The sequence below is a fragment of the Panthera onca genome, chromosome F1 (genome assembly GCF_046562875.1).
Source record: "Panthera onca isolate mPanOnc1 chromosome F1, mPanOnc1 haplotype 2, whole genome shotgun sequence".
In the NCBI taxonomy this organism is placed as follows: domain Eukaryota; kingdom Metazoa; phylum Chordata; class Mammalia; order Carnivora; family Felidae; genus Panthera; species Panthera onca.
In genome coordinates, this window is record NC_138355.1 from 18,629,040 (window position 1) to 18,651,752 (window position 22,713).

General features: G+C 37.6%; 1 protein-coding gene across 1 annotated transcript in view; it reads left to right on the top strand.

Moving 5' to 3' along the window:
• Positions 1-331: 331 nt before the first annotated feature.
• The window catches only part of KLHL20 (kelch like family member 20), a 64,201-nt gene continuing 41,819 nt past the window's right edge, over positions 332-22,713 (top strand). The window contains exons 1-3 of the mRNA XM_060643552.3: positions 332-463; positions 1,380-1,443; positions 17,903-18,476. Of these exons, the coding sequence (XP_060499535.1) occupies positions 1,421-1,443; positions 17,903-18,476 (597 nt within the window). The 5' untranslated portion in view covers positions 332-463; positions 1,380-1,420. The remainder of the gene's footprint in view (positions 464-1,379; positions 1,444-17,902; positions 18,477-22,713) is intronic.

A 22,713-nucleotide genomic window follows, 5' to 3' on the forward strand; every position in this document is an offset into this window, starting at 1 on the left:
TGAGGGGCAACATTGTGCCTATACGGTGCAATAGGAGACCTACAAGCTACGGATAAATAAAAACTCCTAGCTTTTTGTGACTACACCCATTTTTCTATTGCCTTCTGGTGGGGAAAACAAAGAAGAAAGAAGGAAACTTCGGTATTCAAATACTGTCAGATCAGCTGTGAACTTGCAAAGTGGTCATCCTCAGGATTGGAGGAAGCGGCTAAGAGGACAGGCAGTCTTTGAGGCGATCCGAATCTCCAGCAAAGGGCGCGGCTACTTCCTGAGCCGCGCCGGAACCTTTTGGCGGGCTGTATGAGTTCCAGAAGGAACGATTTAGGAGCAGGACCGCTTCCGCTGCTGAAGAGACGAGAGGGGTGGGGAGGAAATAGTTTGAGGATCTGATCCTGCCTGCGCTAGCGGCGGCAGTGGAGCAGGCAGAGAGGGGGCGGCGGCAGAGAAGAAAGTGACAGAGCCGGTGAGTTAGCCGCCTTAGAGCAGGAGACAGTGGACAGCGCCCAGAACTTGCTTTGCAAATCTGGTCCTAAGTTGCTGAGCTGCCGGGTGGGGTAGGGGGCCGTGCTTCGCCCGCCGCCTGTCAGTGGGCGCCGAAACGGGGCTTTTGGGGCGCTGGGGCTGGGCCTCGCGGGGCACCAGACTGCGCTCTAGCTGGCTGACACCCCTACCCGGGAGCCCTGGGGGACGCTGGGGTTCTTACCCTGCACAGCTTCCCCGGACAAGAGCTGGAATTCGGGGGAAGGAAATGGGTACTGTGCGTCCCATTTAACCCTCGGGACCTACCGAGGTCTTGCCAAGTGGGTGGTGGACATTGTTTCGGGCACTGAACGAAGGGCTTGTAAGGAGAATGTTAGTCTGGAACCAGAGCTCTGCTCCGTTCGTGCTGCCCGACTGTCGGAAGCGGAGTCGAGTCGTTTGTTTTTAAAGGCAAATGCCGCCCCCTGCTCCTGTCACTTCGGGACAAGTTAAAGCTTCAGATCCGTTGTTAAGCCAGCGTGTTCCCTATCCAGTCTATCCTCTTATTACTTCTGTGGGTAAATGTGTTCTGTAGGTATACTTGATAGTGAGGCCAAAAGTTAAATGTCTTCAAGCACTTTTTGAGGAGAGGCCAAAAGTAACCTAGCAATCAGGACTGTATAAGCGCGCTTTCCTCACTTTCACTTATAATCGTTTTAGCTTTCCATGTCTATATCCAGACTGAGGATAGTCATCTTAAAGGCACTAAGGTTATGACGGTGCAGATGCAAAAGGCCTGTGGTATAATATGATATAAAGTTGTTTTTTTTTTATCACTGAACGAAATGATTATATAGAGATTGTTACTGGAAAGATCAGAAATAGTTTTTTATTAAGTTACTGCTTTTCTGTTGTCTTAGGTTCGGCTGTAGAGTGTGGTGAAGGGTACTTTTCATGGTGCATGGAAGGAAAGCCAATGCGCAGGTAGGCTTTTAGGAAGAAAACCTTCAGTTTCACTGATTGAAATTCAACATGGAATAATTCAGGACTTCATTTAATTTTTTGAAAGGGTTTTCAAACTTTACCAAATTCTGCTGGAACTGATGATTCTTGTTCTAAAATAAATCAAAAGTATTATCTAGAATTAATCACATTTTAAATAAGAGCCCGATATAGTACCTACATGTCTAAAGAACGTTATGAATTTTACGTAGTTGTTAACATTTAAATTTTCCTTCTTGCATGGTAATTTTTGTGATAATCATTAAGTGTGATATGATACTCTCTGAGTTCCTTAGTCTTCAATTCTCTATAGAATGTAGAAGATTCTGTTGCCATTGAAGAATAATAATAATTTGTAATACACTGTACATATACCTAATTATGGTTTGGCCTATTTTGGTGATCAATAGTACATTTGTTCTGTTAATTAAAATAGCTGCATTGCAGGAAAGATTCTTGGGGGACTGAAAAAGGTAGTGGACATAATAACTTAACCCATAGAAAAATGGAGCAGAGTGTAAGATTATATAGACAATCATAAGCCCTCCCAATTCTAAAGTTGATAATGTTTTTTCTTAATATTTTCTAACAAATAGATCTAGAGTCATCAAAACAAAATCAGCCCAGTTCTTTTTCTTTGTTCTTTAAACTCATTTCACATTTATTGAACTGTATGTAATCATTTGTTACTTAGCATCAAAGAGAAATGGCTCTGGCAGAGCCAGAGAAGAGAAGAAAACATTTTAGGAGAAGAAACATTAAATGATGGGGGTATGACTTATGACTTAGGACCAGGAACAAGAATATATATTGTTTTCCAAATCTGTTATTGATTTTTTGATTGACCTTGAACTGTTTACCTTCTCTGTGTCCCAACTTATTTTTCTAATGTATCTGACCAGGATATTGGGAACTAATGAATGCTTTCAAATGCTTTGAGATCTCCAGATTAAAGATGATATGATGTAACAAATGTCAGTATCTTATTTGTATCAAACTTCATGTAGGAATAATATTTGACTGCAGAGTACATGAAGAAATTAACATCTATTAAATGCTTTACCACTTTATCCTTTATCATGGTTGCAAAAACCACTGATTGCTTCTCTTCCTCATTCCTTCTGTTCCTCACCTGCCATAAATGTCATATCTTATGTAATTGCTAAAATAAGAGCTTATTATTTTTTAAAAAGAGAAGGCACAGCGTGGGAATGTCTTTGGTTTATCAGTAATTTCTATATAAAATATTCACTTAATCACTCATATCTACATGCTTTTTTTTCTTGCTTTATTATATAATACTGCCAGTTATTCAAAATCATGTTGAGAGAATTCTTGTGCCATTAATTGTCAAACCACAGCTCTTTCTTCATCACCATCACTTGGCCAGAGCCTGGCCTACCCATTGATCTCGGATTTAATTTTACATTTGCTTACCTTTCCCTGCTTGGCTGTCATTCTTGTAGCTGCAGCCCAGAAGGCAGTCTCTGTGCAGTAATGTTGGTTTTATACTTAGCTGCTATTGGAAAAGCTTTGAATAAGAAGTAACTCTATTAAGATTATTTGAATACACGTTTATTCTCCCTACTAGAGAATTTTGAGTCTTCTATACCTTTGCATCCCTGATGCCTAATGATTCCTGAATAATCATTTAAATGACTAAACAGTACCTGCAGGCTTTTTCCCTGCATGCTACCTGCCAAAAAATATGAACAAGAAAAGGCTGAAAACAAGTTCGTTAAAGGTATTTTAATGCTTAATTACAAAGTTTTATGAAATTGATTGACATCTTACTAGTAAAGCTTTATTGAATTCATTTAAATAGCCATTATGTGTACAGATACAAAATGTAAAAGATACAATAAGATGGTCAGTGAAAAGTAAGTCTCCCAATGCTGACCCCAGCTCCCAGTTCTCTTTATAGGCAACCACTACAAACAGTTTCTTATTCATTTTTCATAAACATAATGGACATACAAGCATACACAACAACTCTCCTTTTCTAAAAACACTAATGTCAGCATACCACGCACATTCTACTATATCTTTCTTTTTTCACTTCACACATTATCTTGTAGATTATGACAAGTACATATAGACCCACCTTATTCTTTTTGCTAGCTACTTAGTATTTCACTGTCTGTAAGTGCCATATAGTTAACCAGTCCTTTTCGGAGACACTTAAAGCTATTTCAATATTTTGCTATTACAACCAGTCTGCAGTGAATATCCTTGCCAGTTGTTTTTGCCCAAATGTGTATGCATAGAATAAATTCTTAGATGTAGAATTGCCCAAAGAGTATGTGTGTTTTTAAATTTTGGTAAATATTGACAAATTTCCTTCCTTAGAGATTATACCAATCTAGTCTCACCAAAAATATGCCTGTTTCCCAACATATTATTTTTTAATGTTTATTTATTTTTGAGATAGACAGAACGTGAGCAGGGAAGGGGCAAAGAGAGGAGGAGAGACAGATCCAAAGCAGGCTCCAGGCTCTGAGCTGTCAGCACAGAACCCGATATGGGGCTTGAACCCACAAACTGCAAGATCATGACCTGAGTTGAAGTTGGATGCTTAATGGACTGAGCCACCCAGGCACCCCTAAGATATTATTTTTTAATCATGTATTTCATTTAGAGATACTAAATCATTTTGCAATGTAATTATTTCCTTCCTTAAATATATAAATAGGAAACTGAGCCTGATTTTATTAGGAATTGATTCGTTCACTCGCCAAACATTTCTATAGAACTGATTATATGCCCATATACTGTATATATGCAGATGAAGAGATGGAAAGACATGTGAATAGACACCATACTACAACATGAACAGAATTTTAATAGAGATGTAAACATAGAGAAGGGAACTTCTGCTCTGTGAAGATGAGGAGAGCTTCACAGAGATGGTGATATTTGAGCTGGATCTTATAGAAAGGATAAGGATTTGCTTTAAAGTAAAGAATGTACTTTAAAAGATACGAATTTAAAGAAGGAAGTTAATTAAAGACCCCATAAACAGAAGGAACATCTGTGCTGTGCCCCCACCTCAAAAAAAGACACCAAGACCTGCAAGTATATGACATGAATGGAATGGTGAGTATATCTGCAGTGTAGAGCATGTGGGGGCAGAAAAAGTGAAACAGGGAAAAATCATAGAGAATTAGGCTGCAACCATGGGAAAGAGTTCAGCTTTATCCTCTAGGTATTTAAGAACCAGTGTACATTGTTATATAGATTAGATTTGTTCTTGGGGCTGATCTTTGGGAGGAAAGGGCATAGACTGGAAAGAGGGAAGAAATGATGGCGAAGAAACTAATTACAGGAGTTGTGGTGGTTTAGGTGAAACCTGACGACGACTGGAAGTAGATCTGTGGCAGTGGGGATTGAGAGAAGAAGATGGAATTAAGACTTTGTCTAATAGTGACATCAAAAGGATTTGGTGGATATAGAATAAGGAAAAGGTAGCAGCATAAATGACTCCAAGGATTTCAGCTTGGGAAACCAGGTGCTGCCATGATGAGATCAAAAATACAGGAAGAGGCACCAACAGGTTTCAGTAAGCCAGAAATAGTTTCTCTTTCATACGTTTTAAGATTGTTATGTCTAGGAAACCAGCCAACAGAGATAGCCAGCATATAACTGGAATATGGGTTTGGGACACAAGAGAGCAGAAGAGATGCAAAAAATTGCACATCAGCAGCCCACAGAATGTTCTTGAAGTTGTAGGCATGAATGAGGGTAGAACAGAAAAGGGGGATGCCAAGGACAGAACCTCAAGATCAGATGAGTTTCTCCTTGCTTCAAACAACAATAACAATCCCATTCAGGTCTCATATCTTTAGAATTTCCTATTTATTTTAATCCGTCTAAAATGCATGTTTAAAAATAGTAGTGTAAAATGTACCTGCTAGTGTAAAATGACTCTTCCTTGGTGTGGCATGCACTGTAGGTTAGCTTGCTGAACAACTGTTCTTCCTTTCCTTTACTATATAGAAACAGGAACATAAAATATTATGCTTGGTATCATCATCTTCTTTGCATTTGAGATGGCCGTATAACACAGTGCTGCCAATGAAATGTCAGCAGAAGCTGCTAAGAGGTATCCTAGGGAGGCCCTGGCTGTCCTGACGTAAAGGGAGGCTAGCTTGTTTGCATGCTCTTCCTCCTTCATGCCTTGATGGCTGGACCAATCCTGATATTCATTTTACCCGATAAGCAGGGATGAGGTATTTTAGGGCTAAAGCATTTATGACCTGTTTTCAGATTAAGGGGTTACAGCCTGGCTTCCTGGTATGGAATCAGGTATGGAATTTATGTAGTGCTAGTGGGTGCCCTCCTGGTAAGCAGAGCTGGCACTTTGGGCTATTATTTCTGTCTTAAGGGTTTTTATACTACTATCTGTAGTTTTCTCTTTTTTCGAGCCTGCTTAGGACTTTAAATAATGGTCAGTTTAGCTGAATCTTTTTTGTTTGTTTGTTTTTTTAAGAGAAGGCTGTTAATTTCCGAATGAACTTTTGAAGTATAAAGGGAGAGATGTTCATTTAGGTAGGGAGCACAATTCCAGGCTAAGAAAAGATTTGCAGGTCTTTGGACTAGGAGACAAAACTTGATTATAAATGCTTTAGAAGCAGAGACTGTGTTTTCTAAACTTTTTATAGAAAATGGCTCTTTCCTCAACTAAGAATATTACTTTTGGAGTAAAAGGTCTAAGGAATGTGTGACATGGTAGCCCTGAAATTTGAGGGTGGCTTACACATTTTGGGTGGGTAGAGGTATCAGTGTTCGTGGAAATTACCCATCTCTTTATCTACCCCACATTTCCTTGACTTCCTAGATTGTTGGGACTTTTAAAACAAACTCTTAACTATAGACTACAAACATAAATAAATACATTCTTGTGGGGCGCTCAGTTGGTTGAGCGTCCAACTTCAGCTCAGGTCATGATCTCACTGTTCCTTAGTTCAAGCCCCACGTCAGGCTCTGTGCTGACAGCTCAGAACCTGGAGCCTGTTTCAGATTCTGTGTCTCCCTCTCTCTCTGCCCCTGCTCATGCTCTGTCTCTGTCTCTGTCTCTCTCTCAGAAATAAACATTAAACATTTTTTTGATAAATAAACAGATACATAGATACATACATGCATTCTTATGACTTTCACCTTTACTTATTTTGACTATTCATTCCTATTCACACTGAGAAAAACTTTCTCTCTGGGATAATAAGTCTTCATAACTTGTTTTCTGAGAATAACCTCTGGAATGCCACTCTATCAGTTCAACATGCCTTTGCCCCTACTGCTTCTGCAACCACTTCAACCATTTTCTAGCCATCACGTAACTCCCTAGATTGTGTGGCATCTCCCAACTCTTGATTAGTGCAAGCATTTATATTCCTTGATTTGGACTGCTGATTACTGCTAGAAAAAAGAAGCCATGGGGAATTCATGCTACTTTAATCAGAATCTTTAATATTTGAGCCAGGGGTGCCTGGGTGGCTCAGTCAGCTAAGCATCCAACTCTTGATTTTAGCTCAGGTCATGACCTCACAGCTTATGGGATTAAGCCCTGCATCAGGCTCTGCCCTGACAGCGTGGAGCCTGCTTGGCATTCTCTCTCCCCTTCTCTCTTTACCCCCACCCCCTACTTTCTCTCTCTCCTCTGTCTCTCAGAATGATAAATAAGAAATAAACAATTAAAACATATGTTATTTGAGCCAACAGTGTTATCCAACAGTAAATCTGTAGGTCCCTGGTTAATGCTTACCCATTCCCCAGTTAACGCGTACTCACTGCCTGAAGCAGCTGTGTCACACCTTCATGCATTCTCTCATGACCCTGTCACTACCCCTCTCACTGGCAGCAATGGCCTGCTCCCCCAACTTCACAGAAAAAATAGAGGCCATCAGGTATGAACTTTCCCAAGGCCCTGATACCTCCTTACCACAAAATAAATGTATCTGTTTCCTCATTATTTCCGCCCCCTTACTCCCTTCCTCTGATCTCTTATGTAAGCCTTTCTACCTTTTGTCAAAGAGTCATTCCTCTGTATTTTGGTTCTGTATACTCCCCCTCTTCAAGGATCTCGCACCATCATTTATTCTCTATTATTTTTTTAAATTGCTCCCTGTTTCTCATTCTTCATTTTAGTATATATCATTTTCTAGTCTTCTTCCACTTTAAACTGACATTAAAGGTCTCTTCTTGTCACAGGCAAACTTCATTTTGGAAATACTCCATACCCAGTATCTCTTTCTTTACCTTCATTAACCACTGCCATTGGAAACTTCAGGTTTTTACTGAAAATTTAGGGATAATGAAGTTTTTTGACTATTCATTATTTTCTTACTGGCTGTCTCCCCTTAGATCACAACCTGCCACCATTTTTATCAGTGCCCCCCTTTCCTTTCCCCTGTGTTATAATTCTCCCTTCTCAATTATTGTTACTTTATTATAGTGAGCAGTTTAGTCTCTTTGTTACAATCCTGATATCTCTAGTAGAAGCAGTTAAAAAACAAAATCTTACATCTTTAGATCATATTGAATTTGTGGCATGGCTTCACATAAGACAGAGTGGTAGGGACTGTGGCGAACTAAGAGTACAAGCCCTCCTGATGGTACTCAAATGCAATTTCAATTTCAAAACAAAACAAAACCTGTAAGCAAAACCCTTCTGATGGTCTTTGTCATTCTAGGGGGACCTCACCTTGCCTTTCATAATTAAAGGGCCTAAATACTTGTTTTCTCAAAAGCAGCATCTGTCTCTGAAATAAATGCTGTTCCTTTCCCCAGAATGTAAAATAACAATAATTGAAAATTTATTATAGCAGTTTTTTTCTTCTCACTATGTAGAGATTCAATTGTAGTAATTATAGTTTCTTAAACTGATTCCATAATATCTGATGTTTGCCTTGTAGAATTGTTTAGATTTATTGACATTTTGGGTAAGTGAATCCTTCTTGTTTAATTTATATGTTTGACAATATGTTTATATGTTTTACTTTTTTTTCCCTTTATAGCTGCATTTTGAATTCTTGCTTTCCCCACTCTGTTAATTTCCCTTCAACTTAGGTCAGTATATTCTTTTTGTAAAAACTGACTTCCACTGAAAAAGAGATTTTTATTTTATTAGATTTTATTAAGTCAGTTATTTATTCACATTTTAATGTGTTTAAAATTACCTGCTTGCTAAATACAGATTCTAGAGTCATATCACCAGAGATTCTGATTCTCTAGCACCTCAGGAACCTGCATTTTTATTAAGCACCCTCATATATCTGGTGTCAAAGAAACACAGTATTTGAAAAGTGAATATAACAGCCTAGTGGGAATTGAACAGTCAGTAAAGAACAGTATCTAGTCTTCTCACATTTTCATTTCATTTGAAAGAAAAGCCACACATTCGGACCATGATCTTAAATCTATCAGTGCCATGTTTAGAAAATATGATAATAATGGAGGAAGACCCTCTGTATACAAGAGTAGTTGGGGGTGCCTGGGTGGCTCAGTTGGTTAAGCGTCTCTTGATTTCAGCTCAGGTCATAATCTCCCAGTTTTTGAGATCAAGCCCCACGAAGCTCTGCTTCAGATTCACTCTCCCCCCACCACCTAGCTCCTCTTCTACTTACACTCTGTCTCTCAAATCAAAGTAAATAAACATTTTTTTAAAATATTTTTTTAAAAAAGACTAATTTACTAGTCAAAGCAAGAGTAAATTTCTAAATTCAAGTTGGTTAGGAAATTTAGAATGCGTGGCTGATTTTACCATTTCACATTTTAACTACCATGTTTTTGGTATCAGAATGCTTTGGGCTGAAAGTCCTGACTCAGACTAGCATAATCAACATGGAAATCTTTTATTTACATAACCAGAAGGCCAGAGGTCGGGGTGGGCTCCAAGACTGGTTGATGCAGTGACTTGGTAATATCATCTTGGACCCAAGTTCTCTGTCTCTCCAGTGTAGTTTGTGCAGTGTCGGCTTAATCCTGCCCTAAAATTGGTCTCCCATCCCACTACCACCTACCAGTGTAGAATGCTGCATTCTTCCTTGTTAATGCCCTGCAGAAGAAACTCCCTAAATTATGGAATGTAAATCTGTTCCTGTAATTTGATGACCAGTTTAGGTAAGAGAATGCCATCAGTTAATTGATTTGAAAGAAGTCAGGATTCATCCTTAAAAACATGGTCATCTTCCCCTGAAGCACATGGCTAGAGGAGGAACAAAATCAAGATTATGTTAAAATTTGAGAGAGTTGATGGTAAAATATGGTATTAATAGAATTTATCTTGAAGTTATGTTTTTCATCAGTGCTAAAAGAATACAAAATCTGCTAAAGTTATTATTAGCAGATTTTATACCCTTTGGTTTTAGATAAACTGATTCTTTCCCAGAATTGACAGAGTCTTCCGGGGAGAAGGCAAAAGCTCTGTTTGGTCTCCCTAGTTTGTTAAATGTGGATAGAGTCCAGAATAATCCTTTCCACTTGCCTCCTTAAATCTTAAAATACATATAGATTAATCTTGTAAATTAAGTTAATAAAAATGTTATTTGAGTTCAGTTTCTTTTTTGTGTATATTTGTAATGTCATTTGTTCAATATTGGAATAAAAAGCCACAGATTGAAAAAGCAAATAATTTGAGATCTTCTTGTTTTTCTAGATGAATTTTTACTTGGACAATAAAGCTTGCCGCCCTAAGATTTAATTAAAACCTTTCTTAGGGTTCTGTCTTGGGGAGCAGATCACACCTCAGTTTACCATCCCACCCCCAACTCTTTAGAGTATTTATTTCATCAGACTCCAAACAAAGAAGTTGTGAATATAGATGTGACAAGGTGTGAACACAGTCTATTTCTAGGACCCTTATTATAACTTCCTTTCAAAAGGTGCCCAGAAAAATGTACCAAAAAACTCGCTTTTCTGCCAGTAGAATCCCGTGGTTGTAATAAGAATAATGGAGGATGTGCACTCAGAATTTTAAAAGTACACATTTACAAAAACAAATAGCAGAACCATAGGAGAAATAACTTAGTGTATAGAATTAAATATGGCTTCTAGAATTAAATTGCTAGAATTAAATACAGCTTCTCAGAACATTTAAAATGAGGTAATCCCTGTTGTCATTGCTTCTCATTCTCCTAAAAGGGCAGTGTGGTCCAGCCATGTGGCAATATGCTTGCCTTTTTTTCCCTTCTAAGAATGACAACCACATAAATCAGATTACCAGAGTCATTTCTATTTCAAACACTCAATCCAGTTGCCTAAGATAGTTTGGAATTATAAGGCACTGACTTCAAAGTCAGAGGACCTACATTCAGACAAATCCCAACACTGTCACTCTTTGTGAGGTAAGTGTAATTATCCCTATGTTACAAATAATTAACTTGAGGATCAGGAAGTTAAGCAATTTGCCCAAGATTATACCTAATAAGTAATGGAGGTAAGGTTTGAACCTGGCTACAAGCTTGCCTGGCTACAAACCTGGTTTTGAGAGAATGAGACAAGAGTTCGGAGGGTATAATTTATTTTGGCAGAAAGAAAAGTTGAATTCATTTAACAACAATTTAGTGAACACTAGACCCCAGTATTGGGATATAGCAGTGAGCAAAAGAAAACAAGGGCCTTGTTCTCATTGATCTTATATTCTAATTAGGCGATAAAACCAATATAGTATGTCAGGAGGGAATATATTTATGAAGAAAATTAAAGGGTATAGAGTGGTAGAAATAGGAGATACTATTTCATATAAGGTGGTGTTGGGGAGAAGGAATTTCCTCTGCCCTTCGAGGTCCTTCAAGCTGGACTTAGAATCAAATTAACAATGAGACAATGAGGAAATCAAATTAAATAGCATTTGTAGAGGGAATCCACACAGACATGGAAATCCCAAAGATAGGCAACATTATGCTTATGTGAGCTAAGGCAAGGGGTATTGGACTGAGGGTACAAAGGAGAGAAATACCATTAGAAGGGAAAGATGTTTGGAAAACAAAGGTATCCTATTCTGCAGATTAGTTTCTTAGATAAAGAGAAATCTCTGTCAATAGCTGTCTTCCTGGTAAAGCAGGCAGTTGAAGGGGAGGTGAAGAGCTTTTTCTGAATCTGCTGGGTTTGGATTGCTTTTATTTACACACACACACACACACATATATATATATACATATATATATATATATTTACATATATATTTACATATATTTACATATATATTTACATATATACGTATATATGTAAATATATACACATATATATGTAAATATATATACATATATATGTAAATATATATACATATATATATGTAAATATATAAAATCTATTTTTTTAAGTTTATTTACTAAAAGAGAACAGGGGTGGGGCAGAGAGAGAGAGGGAGACAGAGAATCAATCCCAAGTAGGCTCCACACTGCCAGCACAGAGCCCGATGTGGGTCTTGAACTCATGAACTGAGATCATGACCTGAGCCGAAACCAAGAGTCAGATCCTTAAGCGACTGAGCCACCTAGGTGACCCAGGATTGCTTTTAACTCAATGTTCATGCCAAAGTGTCCCATCTTTAGATGGCCTGCCCTTGGCCCCTACAGTTGTGTGATAAGTTGGCATTTGAGCAGAGATCTGAAAGAAATGACAGAGTGAGCTTCATAAATATTTGGGGGAAGAAACTTTCAGGAAGAAGGAATAAGAGTCTGAAGCAAGAGAAGTCTTGGTATGTCCCAGAAAATATCAAGGTAAGTCTGTGTGACTAGAGAACAGTGGGCAAGAGGAAAGCAATAGGAGATGAATTCAGAGAGCGAGCCAGGGGAAGAGTCATGTCGAAGCTGGTAAACCTTATATTCTTTGTTTGTGACTGAGTATTTAAAGCATTTTAAGCAGAGGAGTGGTGTAATCTGACTTTTCTAAACGATCAGTTAGGTTCTTTAGAGAAGAGAATATAAATTGGCAAAGGTGGAAGCAAGAAGACTATTTATGAGACTATTACAATGTTAAAAAAGGGTGAGAATAGCCTGAATTAGGGTGGGACTGGTGAAGATGTAGAGAAATAGTTGGAATCTAGATATTATTTGGAGCTAGAATGGCAGGATTTGCTGATGGATTGGGTTTGAGAGTGTGTGGAAGGGAAGAGGCCCAAGATTTTTGGCCTGAGAAACTGGAAGAATAAAATTGCTTTTTATTAATCTGGGGAAGGCTAGAAGAGAGACATGGAGGAAGGTAGAGAATCAAGGAATCAGTTTTAGATATATCATTGAGATATTTTCACTTGTGTGATACAAGACATTCATATGGATCCAAATTCAGAATTTATTCAGACAGAAGATAAGGCCCTTTTAGCCATTCACATATGGATGATAGGAACCATGAGGTTAGACGAGGTCCCCCTAAGAATGTGTATAGAGAGCAGAGAGGACAGACCTTTGGAGAATGACCTCATTTAAGGGAATTCTTAGCAAGTTTGCAAACCAGACCACTGATAAAAGTATAGAAACTACCTGTTTTTTTTTTTTTAAATATAATTTGTTGTCAAATTGGCTAACATGTAGTGTGTACAGTGTGCTCTTGGTTTTGGGGGTAGATTCCCAGGGTTCATCACCTACCTACCACACCCAGTGCTCATAGAAATTACCCATTGTTAAAAGTCAGAATCTGTACTCATACAATAATTAACAGCACAGGTGTTTTTTTTTCTTGCTATGGTATACTTTTAAATGAAAAGGCAGAGATGTAGAAATTAGCTTCCTTATTGTATGTAGGTGAAATAAAAAATTGTTTATATCTAAGTTCAACAGTACTATCTGTACATCATTATGGTTGCAACAAAAATGTTTTCATTTCAACATGCAATGTCAATATTAAAATAGGAAGTTTTGAATTTATCTTGTCTTTAATGTTGGTTCTTTTTGAAAGAAGCTTGATTGCACCTCTGTTAACCATGTGATTTATTTTTTCAGCATCTACCATGTACAAGGCATCATTAAGCATTGTGATTAAAAGCTTTCTTGATTATTTACATGGGTGGCAAAAATTATCCTTTAACTGCTCAGCTTTTTTCAGTCTGTAAATTACCAAGCATAAATGGTGCTGTTTCTACCAGATGTCAGGAATTATGAACAGTTTGTGTTCTAGAATACAGAATCACCTGTGGGCTAAGGCCAAGCATAGAAAGCTTGAATTTATAAGTACTTTGGAAAAACAGATTGCTGTTGGAGAAAGGAAAAACTATGTTCTTTGTTTTCAGGTTGTGCCTTTGTAATGTAAATGTAGTTTCTTCTTCCCAAAATGTCCTTTTCTAGTCTCTCCTTCCCAGGGGACCCTCTCAACACAGGTGTTTTATTATACTGTAGTTCCTGTCCATGCTACAGCTTTAGGGGTAGTAAACTGATAACTGTCCCCTGAAGGCCAGATGTTAGACTCTCTCAATATAGATGATTAAGTCTGTGAGACTCACATGAGGCTGACCTAAAACTCAGAGTCACCTATGCCTCCTTTTAAATAACATGATATCTCTGGAAGAATTATTCATGAGAAGACTGCTTAGTGAGTGTAGAATCAGAAACAGAAATATAATGATCTGGACCATGGGTATGGGATATTTCACCTAAGTTCAAGAATAACCCAATGTAATATTCCTACTTCACAACAAAAATACATACCCTTGAAGTAACCTTGTAGCTTATGCCAATCAGATCTAGGATCTTTCCAGTATAAACAAATACTATACCGATTTTTGCCTTTCTGACCACAATTTGTATCCTGATTGCCCTTTCTCTGGTTATTCATGTATCCCCTCTTCTAGATAGATTCCCTGATTGCCTCTTTATATTCCTTTGATTTTTTTCTCACTTCAAACAAACTGCTTTGTAAATTATATGCAATTAGTAAATATGTGTTAAAAGAATAATTACCAACTTAGAGGAACATAGATTTTTTCATGCTGGTAGATACAGTGTGATAATTATGAAAATCTGAATATCTTCATTATAATTATTTGTCAATTTAAGTGGGTGGCATTTACCTAGGAAGTTAACACCTCAATTTCTACATATGAAATATGAACATAAGGTATAAACTTGCTTCTCTTATATATTACCTGGAATCACTTTTTAAAAGGTAATAAATAACCTTTGACTATTTTAGAAATGTTTAGAGATAATTCTGAAAATTTCTTAGACCATCCCAGGTTTTTTTAAGCTGGAAAAGGAAAGACTTAAGTTCAATTTTGTTATGCTATTTTCCTTAAGCCTGACATTCATTTTGTGGTCCTTTTACCAAGTTACTTGACTCTTCTGATAGTCCACTGGTGAAGTTCTTCATGATGACTAGACCAAATTAATCGCATTTAACTGTAGCTTTTTGGGCTTTAAAAAGTTGTACAGAAATTTGGATATCCATAAGGAAAAAACTGAAAATCTTACTTTGAATTGTTAAATAATTCTACATCTCCCTTCTTTCCCTAACCCAGCATTCACATCAGTCACATTATTAAATATTCACATTGCCCCAGGAGATAGTTGTAGTTTATCCTAGAGTATCAGGAGGCCTGCTGTGCTACTGAAAGAAAGCTTCATGATTTTAAAGAAGTCACCTAACCAAATCAGTTCCTTCATCTGTTAAAGGAGGGTATTATGCTAGATGATCTGATGGTGCATTCTATTCCAAATCTCAATCTCCATTCTTCAAGCTAGGTAACAAATTATGACAAGCAAGCAAGGTTGCTTTTCATATTTAAAGGTTTCTGGATGGGGCGCCTAGGTGGCTCAGTCTGTTGAGCGACCTACTTCAGCTCAGGTCACGATCTCACGGTTTGTGACTTCAAGCCCCATGTCAGGCTCTGTACTGACAGCTCAGAGCCTGGGGCCTGCTTCAGATTCTGTGTCTCCCTCCTCTCTGCCCCTCCCCCACTCATGCTCTGTCTCTCTCTGTCTCAGAAATAAATAAACATCTAAAAAAAAGTATTTAAAGATTTCTGGAGAACATTAACATGTAAAATTTATTAACACTCACATACCCTGATCCTATGATGTTGTGTGTATCAAATTTGAGAAATTTACAGAGCTGTCACCCTCATTTTTTCCAGATCCCTTTTTAAAGGAAAATAATTATTACAGCCTCTCAAGAGGGTGTCCTTTAGCACAGTTAGGGTAACACATACTTACATATACAGGAAATGCCCAACTTACAGACTTCCAAAGTCTGCGTGTAAGAGTAGCTTCCCGAGCTCCAGCCATCATCCCACTCAAAAGCCACCGAACACAACAGCAACAACAAACCCTTAATCAATCCCAAAACGAGAAATGTTCTTTTCCTTCTCCTTGAACCTCTTGGCCTTTGTGTCTTCAGACTTCAAAATTCAGGTCAGAACTCTATGTCAGTGGCTTTTAAGTTTATTGCTATAACATAGAGCTTACAAAGGGACCCAATTATACAGATATATATGAATCCGTGTGTGTATACAACACACAGTTGAAACAGTGACGTAAAGGGAATATATGCCAATATTTTTTCTTATGTTTCATTTTTTCAGTGTTGCTTATGACACACTAAGTTGATTTTACAACTAAACCTAGCCCCCATTTACAGCACTCTTGCTATAGAAGTATATAAGCCTCCAAATACCTAACATAAAATTAAATGTTGGGAAAAGTATTCATTTGTAAAGTGGGGAATGTCTATTTATGGACCTATATATTTCTTTTGTAACCATAGTAAACCTTCCTTGATTCTGACTGATTTGGTGGGAACAGTTGGAAATATACAGTACTTTTAAACGAATGAGGCTTATTGTCAGATTTAATATCTCTGTCCCCAAATTAGTCTAACAAAATCTTTGTACAGAGGCTCCTAAGAATCCTACTAAAAAAATATTTCACCTGCCATCTTCTTTCCCACTTGAATGTTCATAAACTATGAAGAAAAGATTTCTAAGTAAAGGTAAACTTCAATCCAGACTTGCTGGATTACTATTAATTCAAAATTTATTTAAATATTAATTGAAGCATATCAACTCAGACTTGATTTCTAACATGGATAAGCATAATGACCTCATTGGAAAGGAACGTAATAATTCTATTACTACAATAGCTGCAATTTAAAATGTAGCAAGCCCTGAACTGGAAGCTTTTATGTGCATTATCTCCTTTAATCTTTGCCAATATAGGATAGATGCCCATTTTACAGCCGAAGAAATTGAGGATTACAGAGGATAAGTAACTTGCCCAGTAATTGTCAGTACTAGCATTTCAACCCAGGCCCATCTTTTCTACAGTGTATGAAACTTTATGCTGCTGGTACAGAGTAGCCATAGTACCCAACCCTCAGAGTGGTTAGACTTGAAGGGAAAAAGAAAATCTTAATTTAAGATATGGTGAAATATTTTTGAGACATCTATGGTTGAACTTACACAAGGGGGGAATTTTAACTCATTTCTCCCTGTGAATGGCTTCTAAAATATTTGGTTTGATTCTTTCCCTTTCTAGGAACAAACTAATGTGATTAAATACATAGTTATTTACTATACTTCCTCACTTATAAGTCATATGGTTCGTTTAATAACTTCTTAGTAGTGTAAGTTGCATTAAACGTATGCAAAGCTTTTATTAGCTGACAGTCTAGCATGTATTTGTCCATATAATTTTCCCATACCTCAGTTTTCTTTAATGTTACAAAGTTCTATCTAAGCTTTCCTCTCATTCACAGACAAAAGAATGTCTGGCCACCAGTAATTATCTGTAGCATCCTGTTAACACTAGTTTTTGTAACCTGTGCTTAGGATTTTTTTTTTTTTTTTAGTTTACTTTTAGTTTGTTTTTTACTTAGAACAATTGTAATCGCCTGTATAAACTGTGAAAATTATGCATATTAGAATAAAGGAAATACAGTACTACATACAAAGTTAATATTAGGGGCCCTGGCCTCCCTTTTTGTTCTTTTCATGCAGCATGAGCTATATTTTATAACTTTGGCTGAACTTGAGAGAAGTCTAAAATATTGCCATTATAATGAGATATAGACATTTCTGTGTTGTAGGAAAAGAAATATCAACATTTTGGTTAAGCCAGATTAAGGAATTAAAGTCCATAGGTCTGTTTTGTGCAGAAAGAATAATTTACAAATGTTTTTCATAAATTTTTATTGATGTATTACAGGTAGTTTGTAAAAGATGTGGCCTAAGACATTCTAGTCTGAGTACTTCTGAGATGGAAAAGGAATTGTCCTTTATTTTATGGGAGTGCATAGTGAAAGTACTCTGATTTGGCATTAATGCTGTTCTTCAGAAGACTTTAAGGAAGTTTATGAGTTCCCGTGTTCTTAGAATGGAAGCCCTTTGGGGACTTAGTTCTCCCTTTTGATTACCTGCAGGTTTCTTTATCTCTTTACTTATGAACACTTTATGGCAAAAGTGAGTTTCTAATAATATTGCCATCATCTCTTCTCCCTCCTTCCCCCATTCCTGTAGGTGTACCAACATTCGACCAGGAGAGACTGGAATGGATGTAACAAGCCGCTGCACCCTTGGAGACCCCAATAAACTGCCAGAAGGGGTTCCCCAACCCGCCCGCATGCCCTATATTTCAGACAAGCACCCTCGACAAACCTTGGAAGTGATTAACCTTCTGAGAAAGCATCGGGAGCTATGCGATGTGGTGCTAGTTGTGGGCGCTAAGAAGATATATGCCCATCGAGTCATTTTGTCAGCCTGCAGTCCCTACTTCCGAGCTATGTTTACAGGAGAATTGGCAGAAAGCCGTCAGACGGAAGTAGTGATCCGAGACATAGATGAGAGGGCTATGGAACTACTGATTGACTTTGCATATACCTCCCAGATAACTGTGGAAGAGGGCAATGTTCAGACCCTTCTGCCAGCTGCTTGCCTCCTCCAGTTGGCAGAAATACAGGAAGCCTGCTGTGAATTCTTAAAGAGACAATTAGATCCTTCTAATTGCCTGGGCATTCGGGCTTTTGCTGACACACATTCATGTCGTGAGTTGCTAAGGATAGCAGACAAGTTCACTCAACATAACTTTCAAGAGGTAAGTTATACTTGGTGGTTTGAATGCATTCATAATGTATTTGTCAGGAGAGCAATATGAGTTCACGTTCTGCTAACTAACATGTACCCGTTTGGGTATTTACTGCGGATTCTAACTTATAATATCAAAGAAATAAGTTATTATCAATTCTCAGCCTGGTTTTTATTTAAAGGCCAATTTTATGTTCTGTCAGCAAAAGTTAAAGTTTAGGGATTTGATTCTCCCTAGCCATATTCATAAACTAGTTTATAAGTCAGAAAACAGTTCATTGATTCATTAATAAACTGTATTCAGTTTATTAATTCATTAATAAAGATAATGATGAGATATGGTAGTGAACAAGATGCCCAGAGTGTTCTCATGGAGGTTATAATCTAGCAGAGAGGATAGCCGTTAATGCATAATCACACAAATAATTAATTATAATTAATAGGTACTACAAAGAAGAAGCCTATACTATAAACTCTGATTTAGCAGTATATTACAGACAGATTTAACTTTGGTTCTGGAACAGATCAAGCCAAATTCTGAGACATGAGAAAGCATAACTAGATTGAGAAACTGAAAGAAACCCAGTGAGACCCAGAGAGCAAAAGGGAAGACATTACATAACGATTTTACAGAAAGACCAGAGCCCGATCACACTGGAGTTAATAGACCATGTTAAGAATTTGAAATTTAATCTTAAGAGCAACAGAAAACAATTAAAGGGCTTTAAGCAAAGACATGGTCCCTTTTACACTTTAATATCAGTCACTCTTCTCTCCACCAGGATAACCTCCTATGGATCAAAGATTTCATTTCATACAACATGAAACCATGAAAATATTAGAAGATGACATGGAGCTATTCCTTTTTAATCTTGAAGTGAGAAAGGCCTTTCTAATTGACTAATCCAGAAGGCATAGAAGAAAATATTGATAGATTTGGCTACATAAAAATAAAAAATTTTTGCATGGTAGAACAAAATAACAGTAATCAGACAAAAGTTAAAGACAAAGCAGGGAGTGCCTGGTTGGCTCAGTCAGTAGCATTGCGACTCTGGATATCAGGGTTGTGAATTCGAGCCTGACAATTAGTTAAAAATAAAATCCTTTTACAACGTTTTTTTTTTTTTTTTTATTTATTTTTGGGACAGAGAGAGACAGAGCATGAACGGGGGAGGGTCAGAGATAGAGGGAGACACAGAATCGGAAACAGGCTCCAGGCTCCGAGCCATCAGCCCAGAGCCCGACGCGGGGCTCGAACTCACAGACCGCGAGATCGTGACCTGGCTGAAGTCGGACGCTCAACCGACTGCGCCACCCAGGCGCCCCAAAATAAAATCCTTTTAAAAAGGCAGGGGCGCCTGGGTGGTTCAGTCGGTTAAACATCCAACTTCAGGTCATGATCTCACAGTCCATGAGTTTGAGCCCCACCTTGGGCTCTGTGCTGACAGCTTGGAGCCTGGAGCCTGCTTCCGATTCTGTGTCTCCCTCTCTTACTACCCCTCCCCCACTCATGCTCTGTCTCTCTCTCTCTCTCTTTCTCTTTCTCTCTCTCTCTCTCTCTCTCTCTCTCTCTCTCAAAATTAAACATAAAAAAAAAAAAAAAAGACAGGGACATCTTGGTGGCTCAGTGGATTGAACATCCGACTTTGTCTCAGGTCATGATCTCGTGGTTCATGGGTTCAAGCCCTGCATCAGGCTCGCTGCTGTCAGCACAGAGCCTACTTTGGATCCTCTGTCCCCCACTTCTCTCTGTCTCTCCCCTACTTGTGCTCTCTCAAAAATAAATTAAAAAACATTTTTTAAAAAAACAGTGCAAACTGTTTTGCAGCTATCACAGTAAATATCCTATCACAGTAAATACTCTCTTTAATATAGCAAGAGATCCTGTTGTTCAATAACCTAGACCAATGATCTAACCAAAAAATGGGCAGTAAACAAATTCAGATTGCTCTTAAACATATGAAAATCTGATGCAGCTTTTTCAGAATAACTGAAACACAAAACTATACCAAAGTACTATTTTTTGTTTCTCAGATTACAAAATTGTAATCTATCACATTACAGATATCCAAAAGTTTGATTCCTTCCCCTGTTGACAAGGCCATGGAGACAAGGCAGTAGAGCTGCATTGCTAGTGTGAACATAAATCGATACAACCTTCTTGAAAGAAAATTAGGCAGTATATTTCAAAATTACACGCTTTTGCACACTGTTTGACTTAGAGAATTTGTACTACAAATGTACTGGAGAAGGGAGCAATTTGAGGAGATAATATCATGGGTTTCATTTTACATATATTCAGTGTGAGACACCCGTGAGATGTCTAAATAGAGATACTGAGCCGGGCCACTGTTTAGGAGTCTGTATCTTAGAAAAGAGGTTAGACTGAGATTAAAATTTAGAAGTCATCAACACAATAATTCATAGCAATTAAACTACGGTGGCTTAATTCTTTTCAGGCAGGATTTAACTCAGAAACCATAAAAGATTGGTAAATTTGATTGCATAAAAATTGGGAATTTTTGTTCTTTATAATAACAATAACAACAATAACACCATAAACTACGTCAAAAAATTAGCGTCAAACTCATACATGGGGCATACATGACAGAAAGAAAATTTTTTCCATAAAAGTCATACAAATTCAGTGAGAAAAAACATGAAAAACACAATAGAAAAATAGGTAAAGTGTATGAATAAGCAATGTATGAAAGGAGATATTCAAATGTAAATAAACATATGAAAGCTTAGTCACCCTTACACATAATTAAAGAGATATACATCACAATAATATACCAGTGTTCAAACTGTCAGTTTGGAAAAATAATTTTTAACTTCATTGAAAAAAATTCAAATTTATAAGAAATTATAAGAAAAAACTTTCATATACCTGTTACCCAGGTTACCAGTTGTTAACATTTTGCTACATTTGCTTTACCATTCTCTGCTTGTTATATCAAACATTTTTCTCTGAACAATTTGAGAGTATATGCATATATCACACTCCTTTACTCTTGAACACTTCAGTGTGTATTTCCTAAGACCAAGGGCATTTTTTTTTCTTTTAACATAGAATTCTCTTAGGACAATTCATTCATTGGGGCACCTAGGTGGCTCAGTTGGTTAAGCATCTGATTTGGCTCAGGTCATGATCTCGTGGTCTGTGAGTTTGAGCCCCATATCTGCCTCTGTGTTGACAGCTCAGAGCCTGGAGCCTGCTTTGGATTGTGTGTGTCTCCCTTTCTCTCTGCCCCTTGCCTTCCCTCTCTCTCTTTCCCTCTCTCTCTCTCAAAAATAAGCACACATTAAAAATGTTTAAAGACAATTCATTTATCAAATTGATGAAATTTTACAGTAATAAAAACTTTATCTGGGGCGCCTGGGTTGCTCAGTCGGTTAAGCATCCGACTTCAGCTCAGGTCACGATCTCGAGGTCCGTGAGTTCAAGCCCCGCGTCAGGCTCTGGGCTGATGGCTCGGAGCCTGGAGCCTGTTTCCGATTCTGTGTCTCCCTCTCTCTCTGCCCCTCCCCCGTTCATGCTCTGTCTCTCTCTGTCCCAAAAATAAATAAACGTTAAAAAAAAAAAAAATTAAAAAAAAAAAAAAACCTTTATTTAATCCATAGTCCCCATTCCAGTTTCACCAACTGTCCCCATATTGTTCTTTGTAACAATTTTTTTTTTCCAGTCCAATTTCCAGAGCAGATGATTGCTCTGCATTTAGTTGTCATGTCTTCTGAGTTCTTGATAATCTGGAGTAGTTCTCTCCACCTTTAAGAGTATAGGCCAATTAATGTAAAACGTCCCTCAGTCTGAGTTTGTCTGATGTATCCTCATGGTAGATTCAGTATTGACAGGAATACTACATAAATGATACTTTGTCATTCTCAGTGCATCACAGGAAGTACATGGTATCTATTTGTCCCATTACTGATTACTTAACTTCAACCACTTGGTTAAGTGGAGTCCCCTAAGTTTCTTTCCTATTAAGTTACTATTTTTCGTTTTGTAGTTAGTAAAAACTTTTACAGGGAGATACTTCAAATCCATGTAAATATTCTTTTCCTTATCAAACTTTCACTCATTTTCACTCATATACATTGATCATTTCTGCCCAAATCAATTATTACTATGATGGCTGTAAAATGGTGATTTGAAAAACCACTCCATTTTTCTTAAGGAAGAATTTTCCGTGTTCTGAATGATTGATTAGCATCATGGACTCACTAGACTCTTATTCTAGTTAATG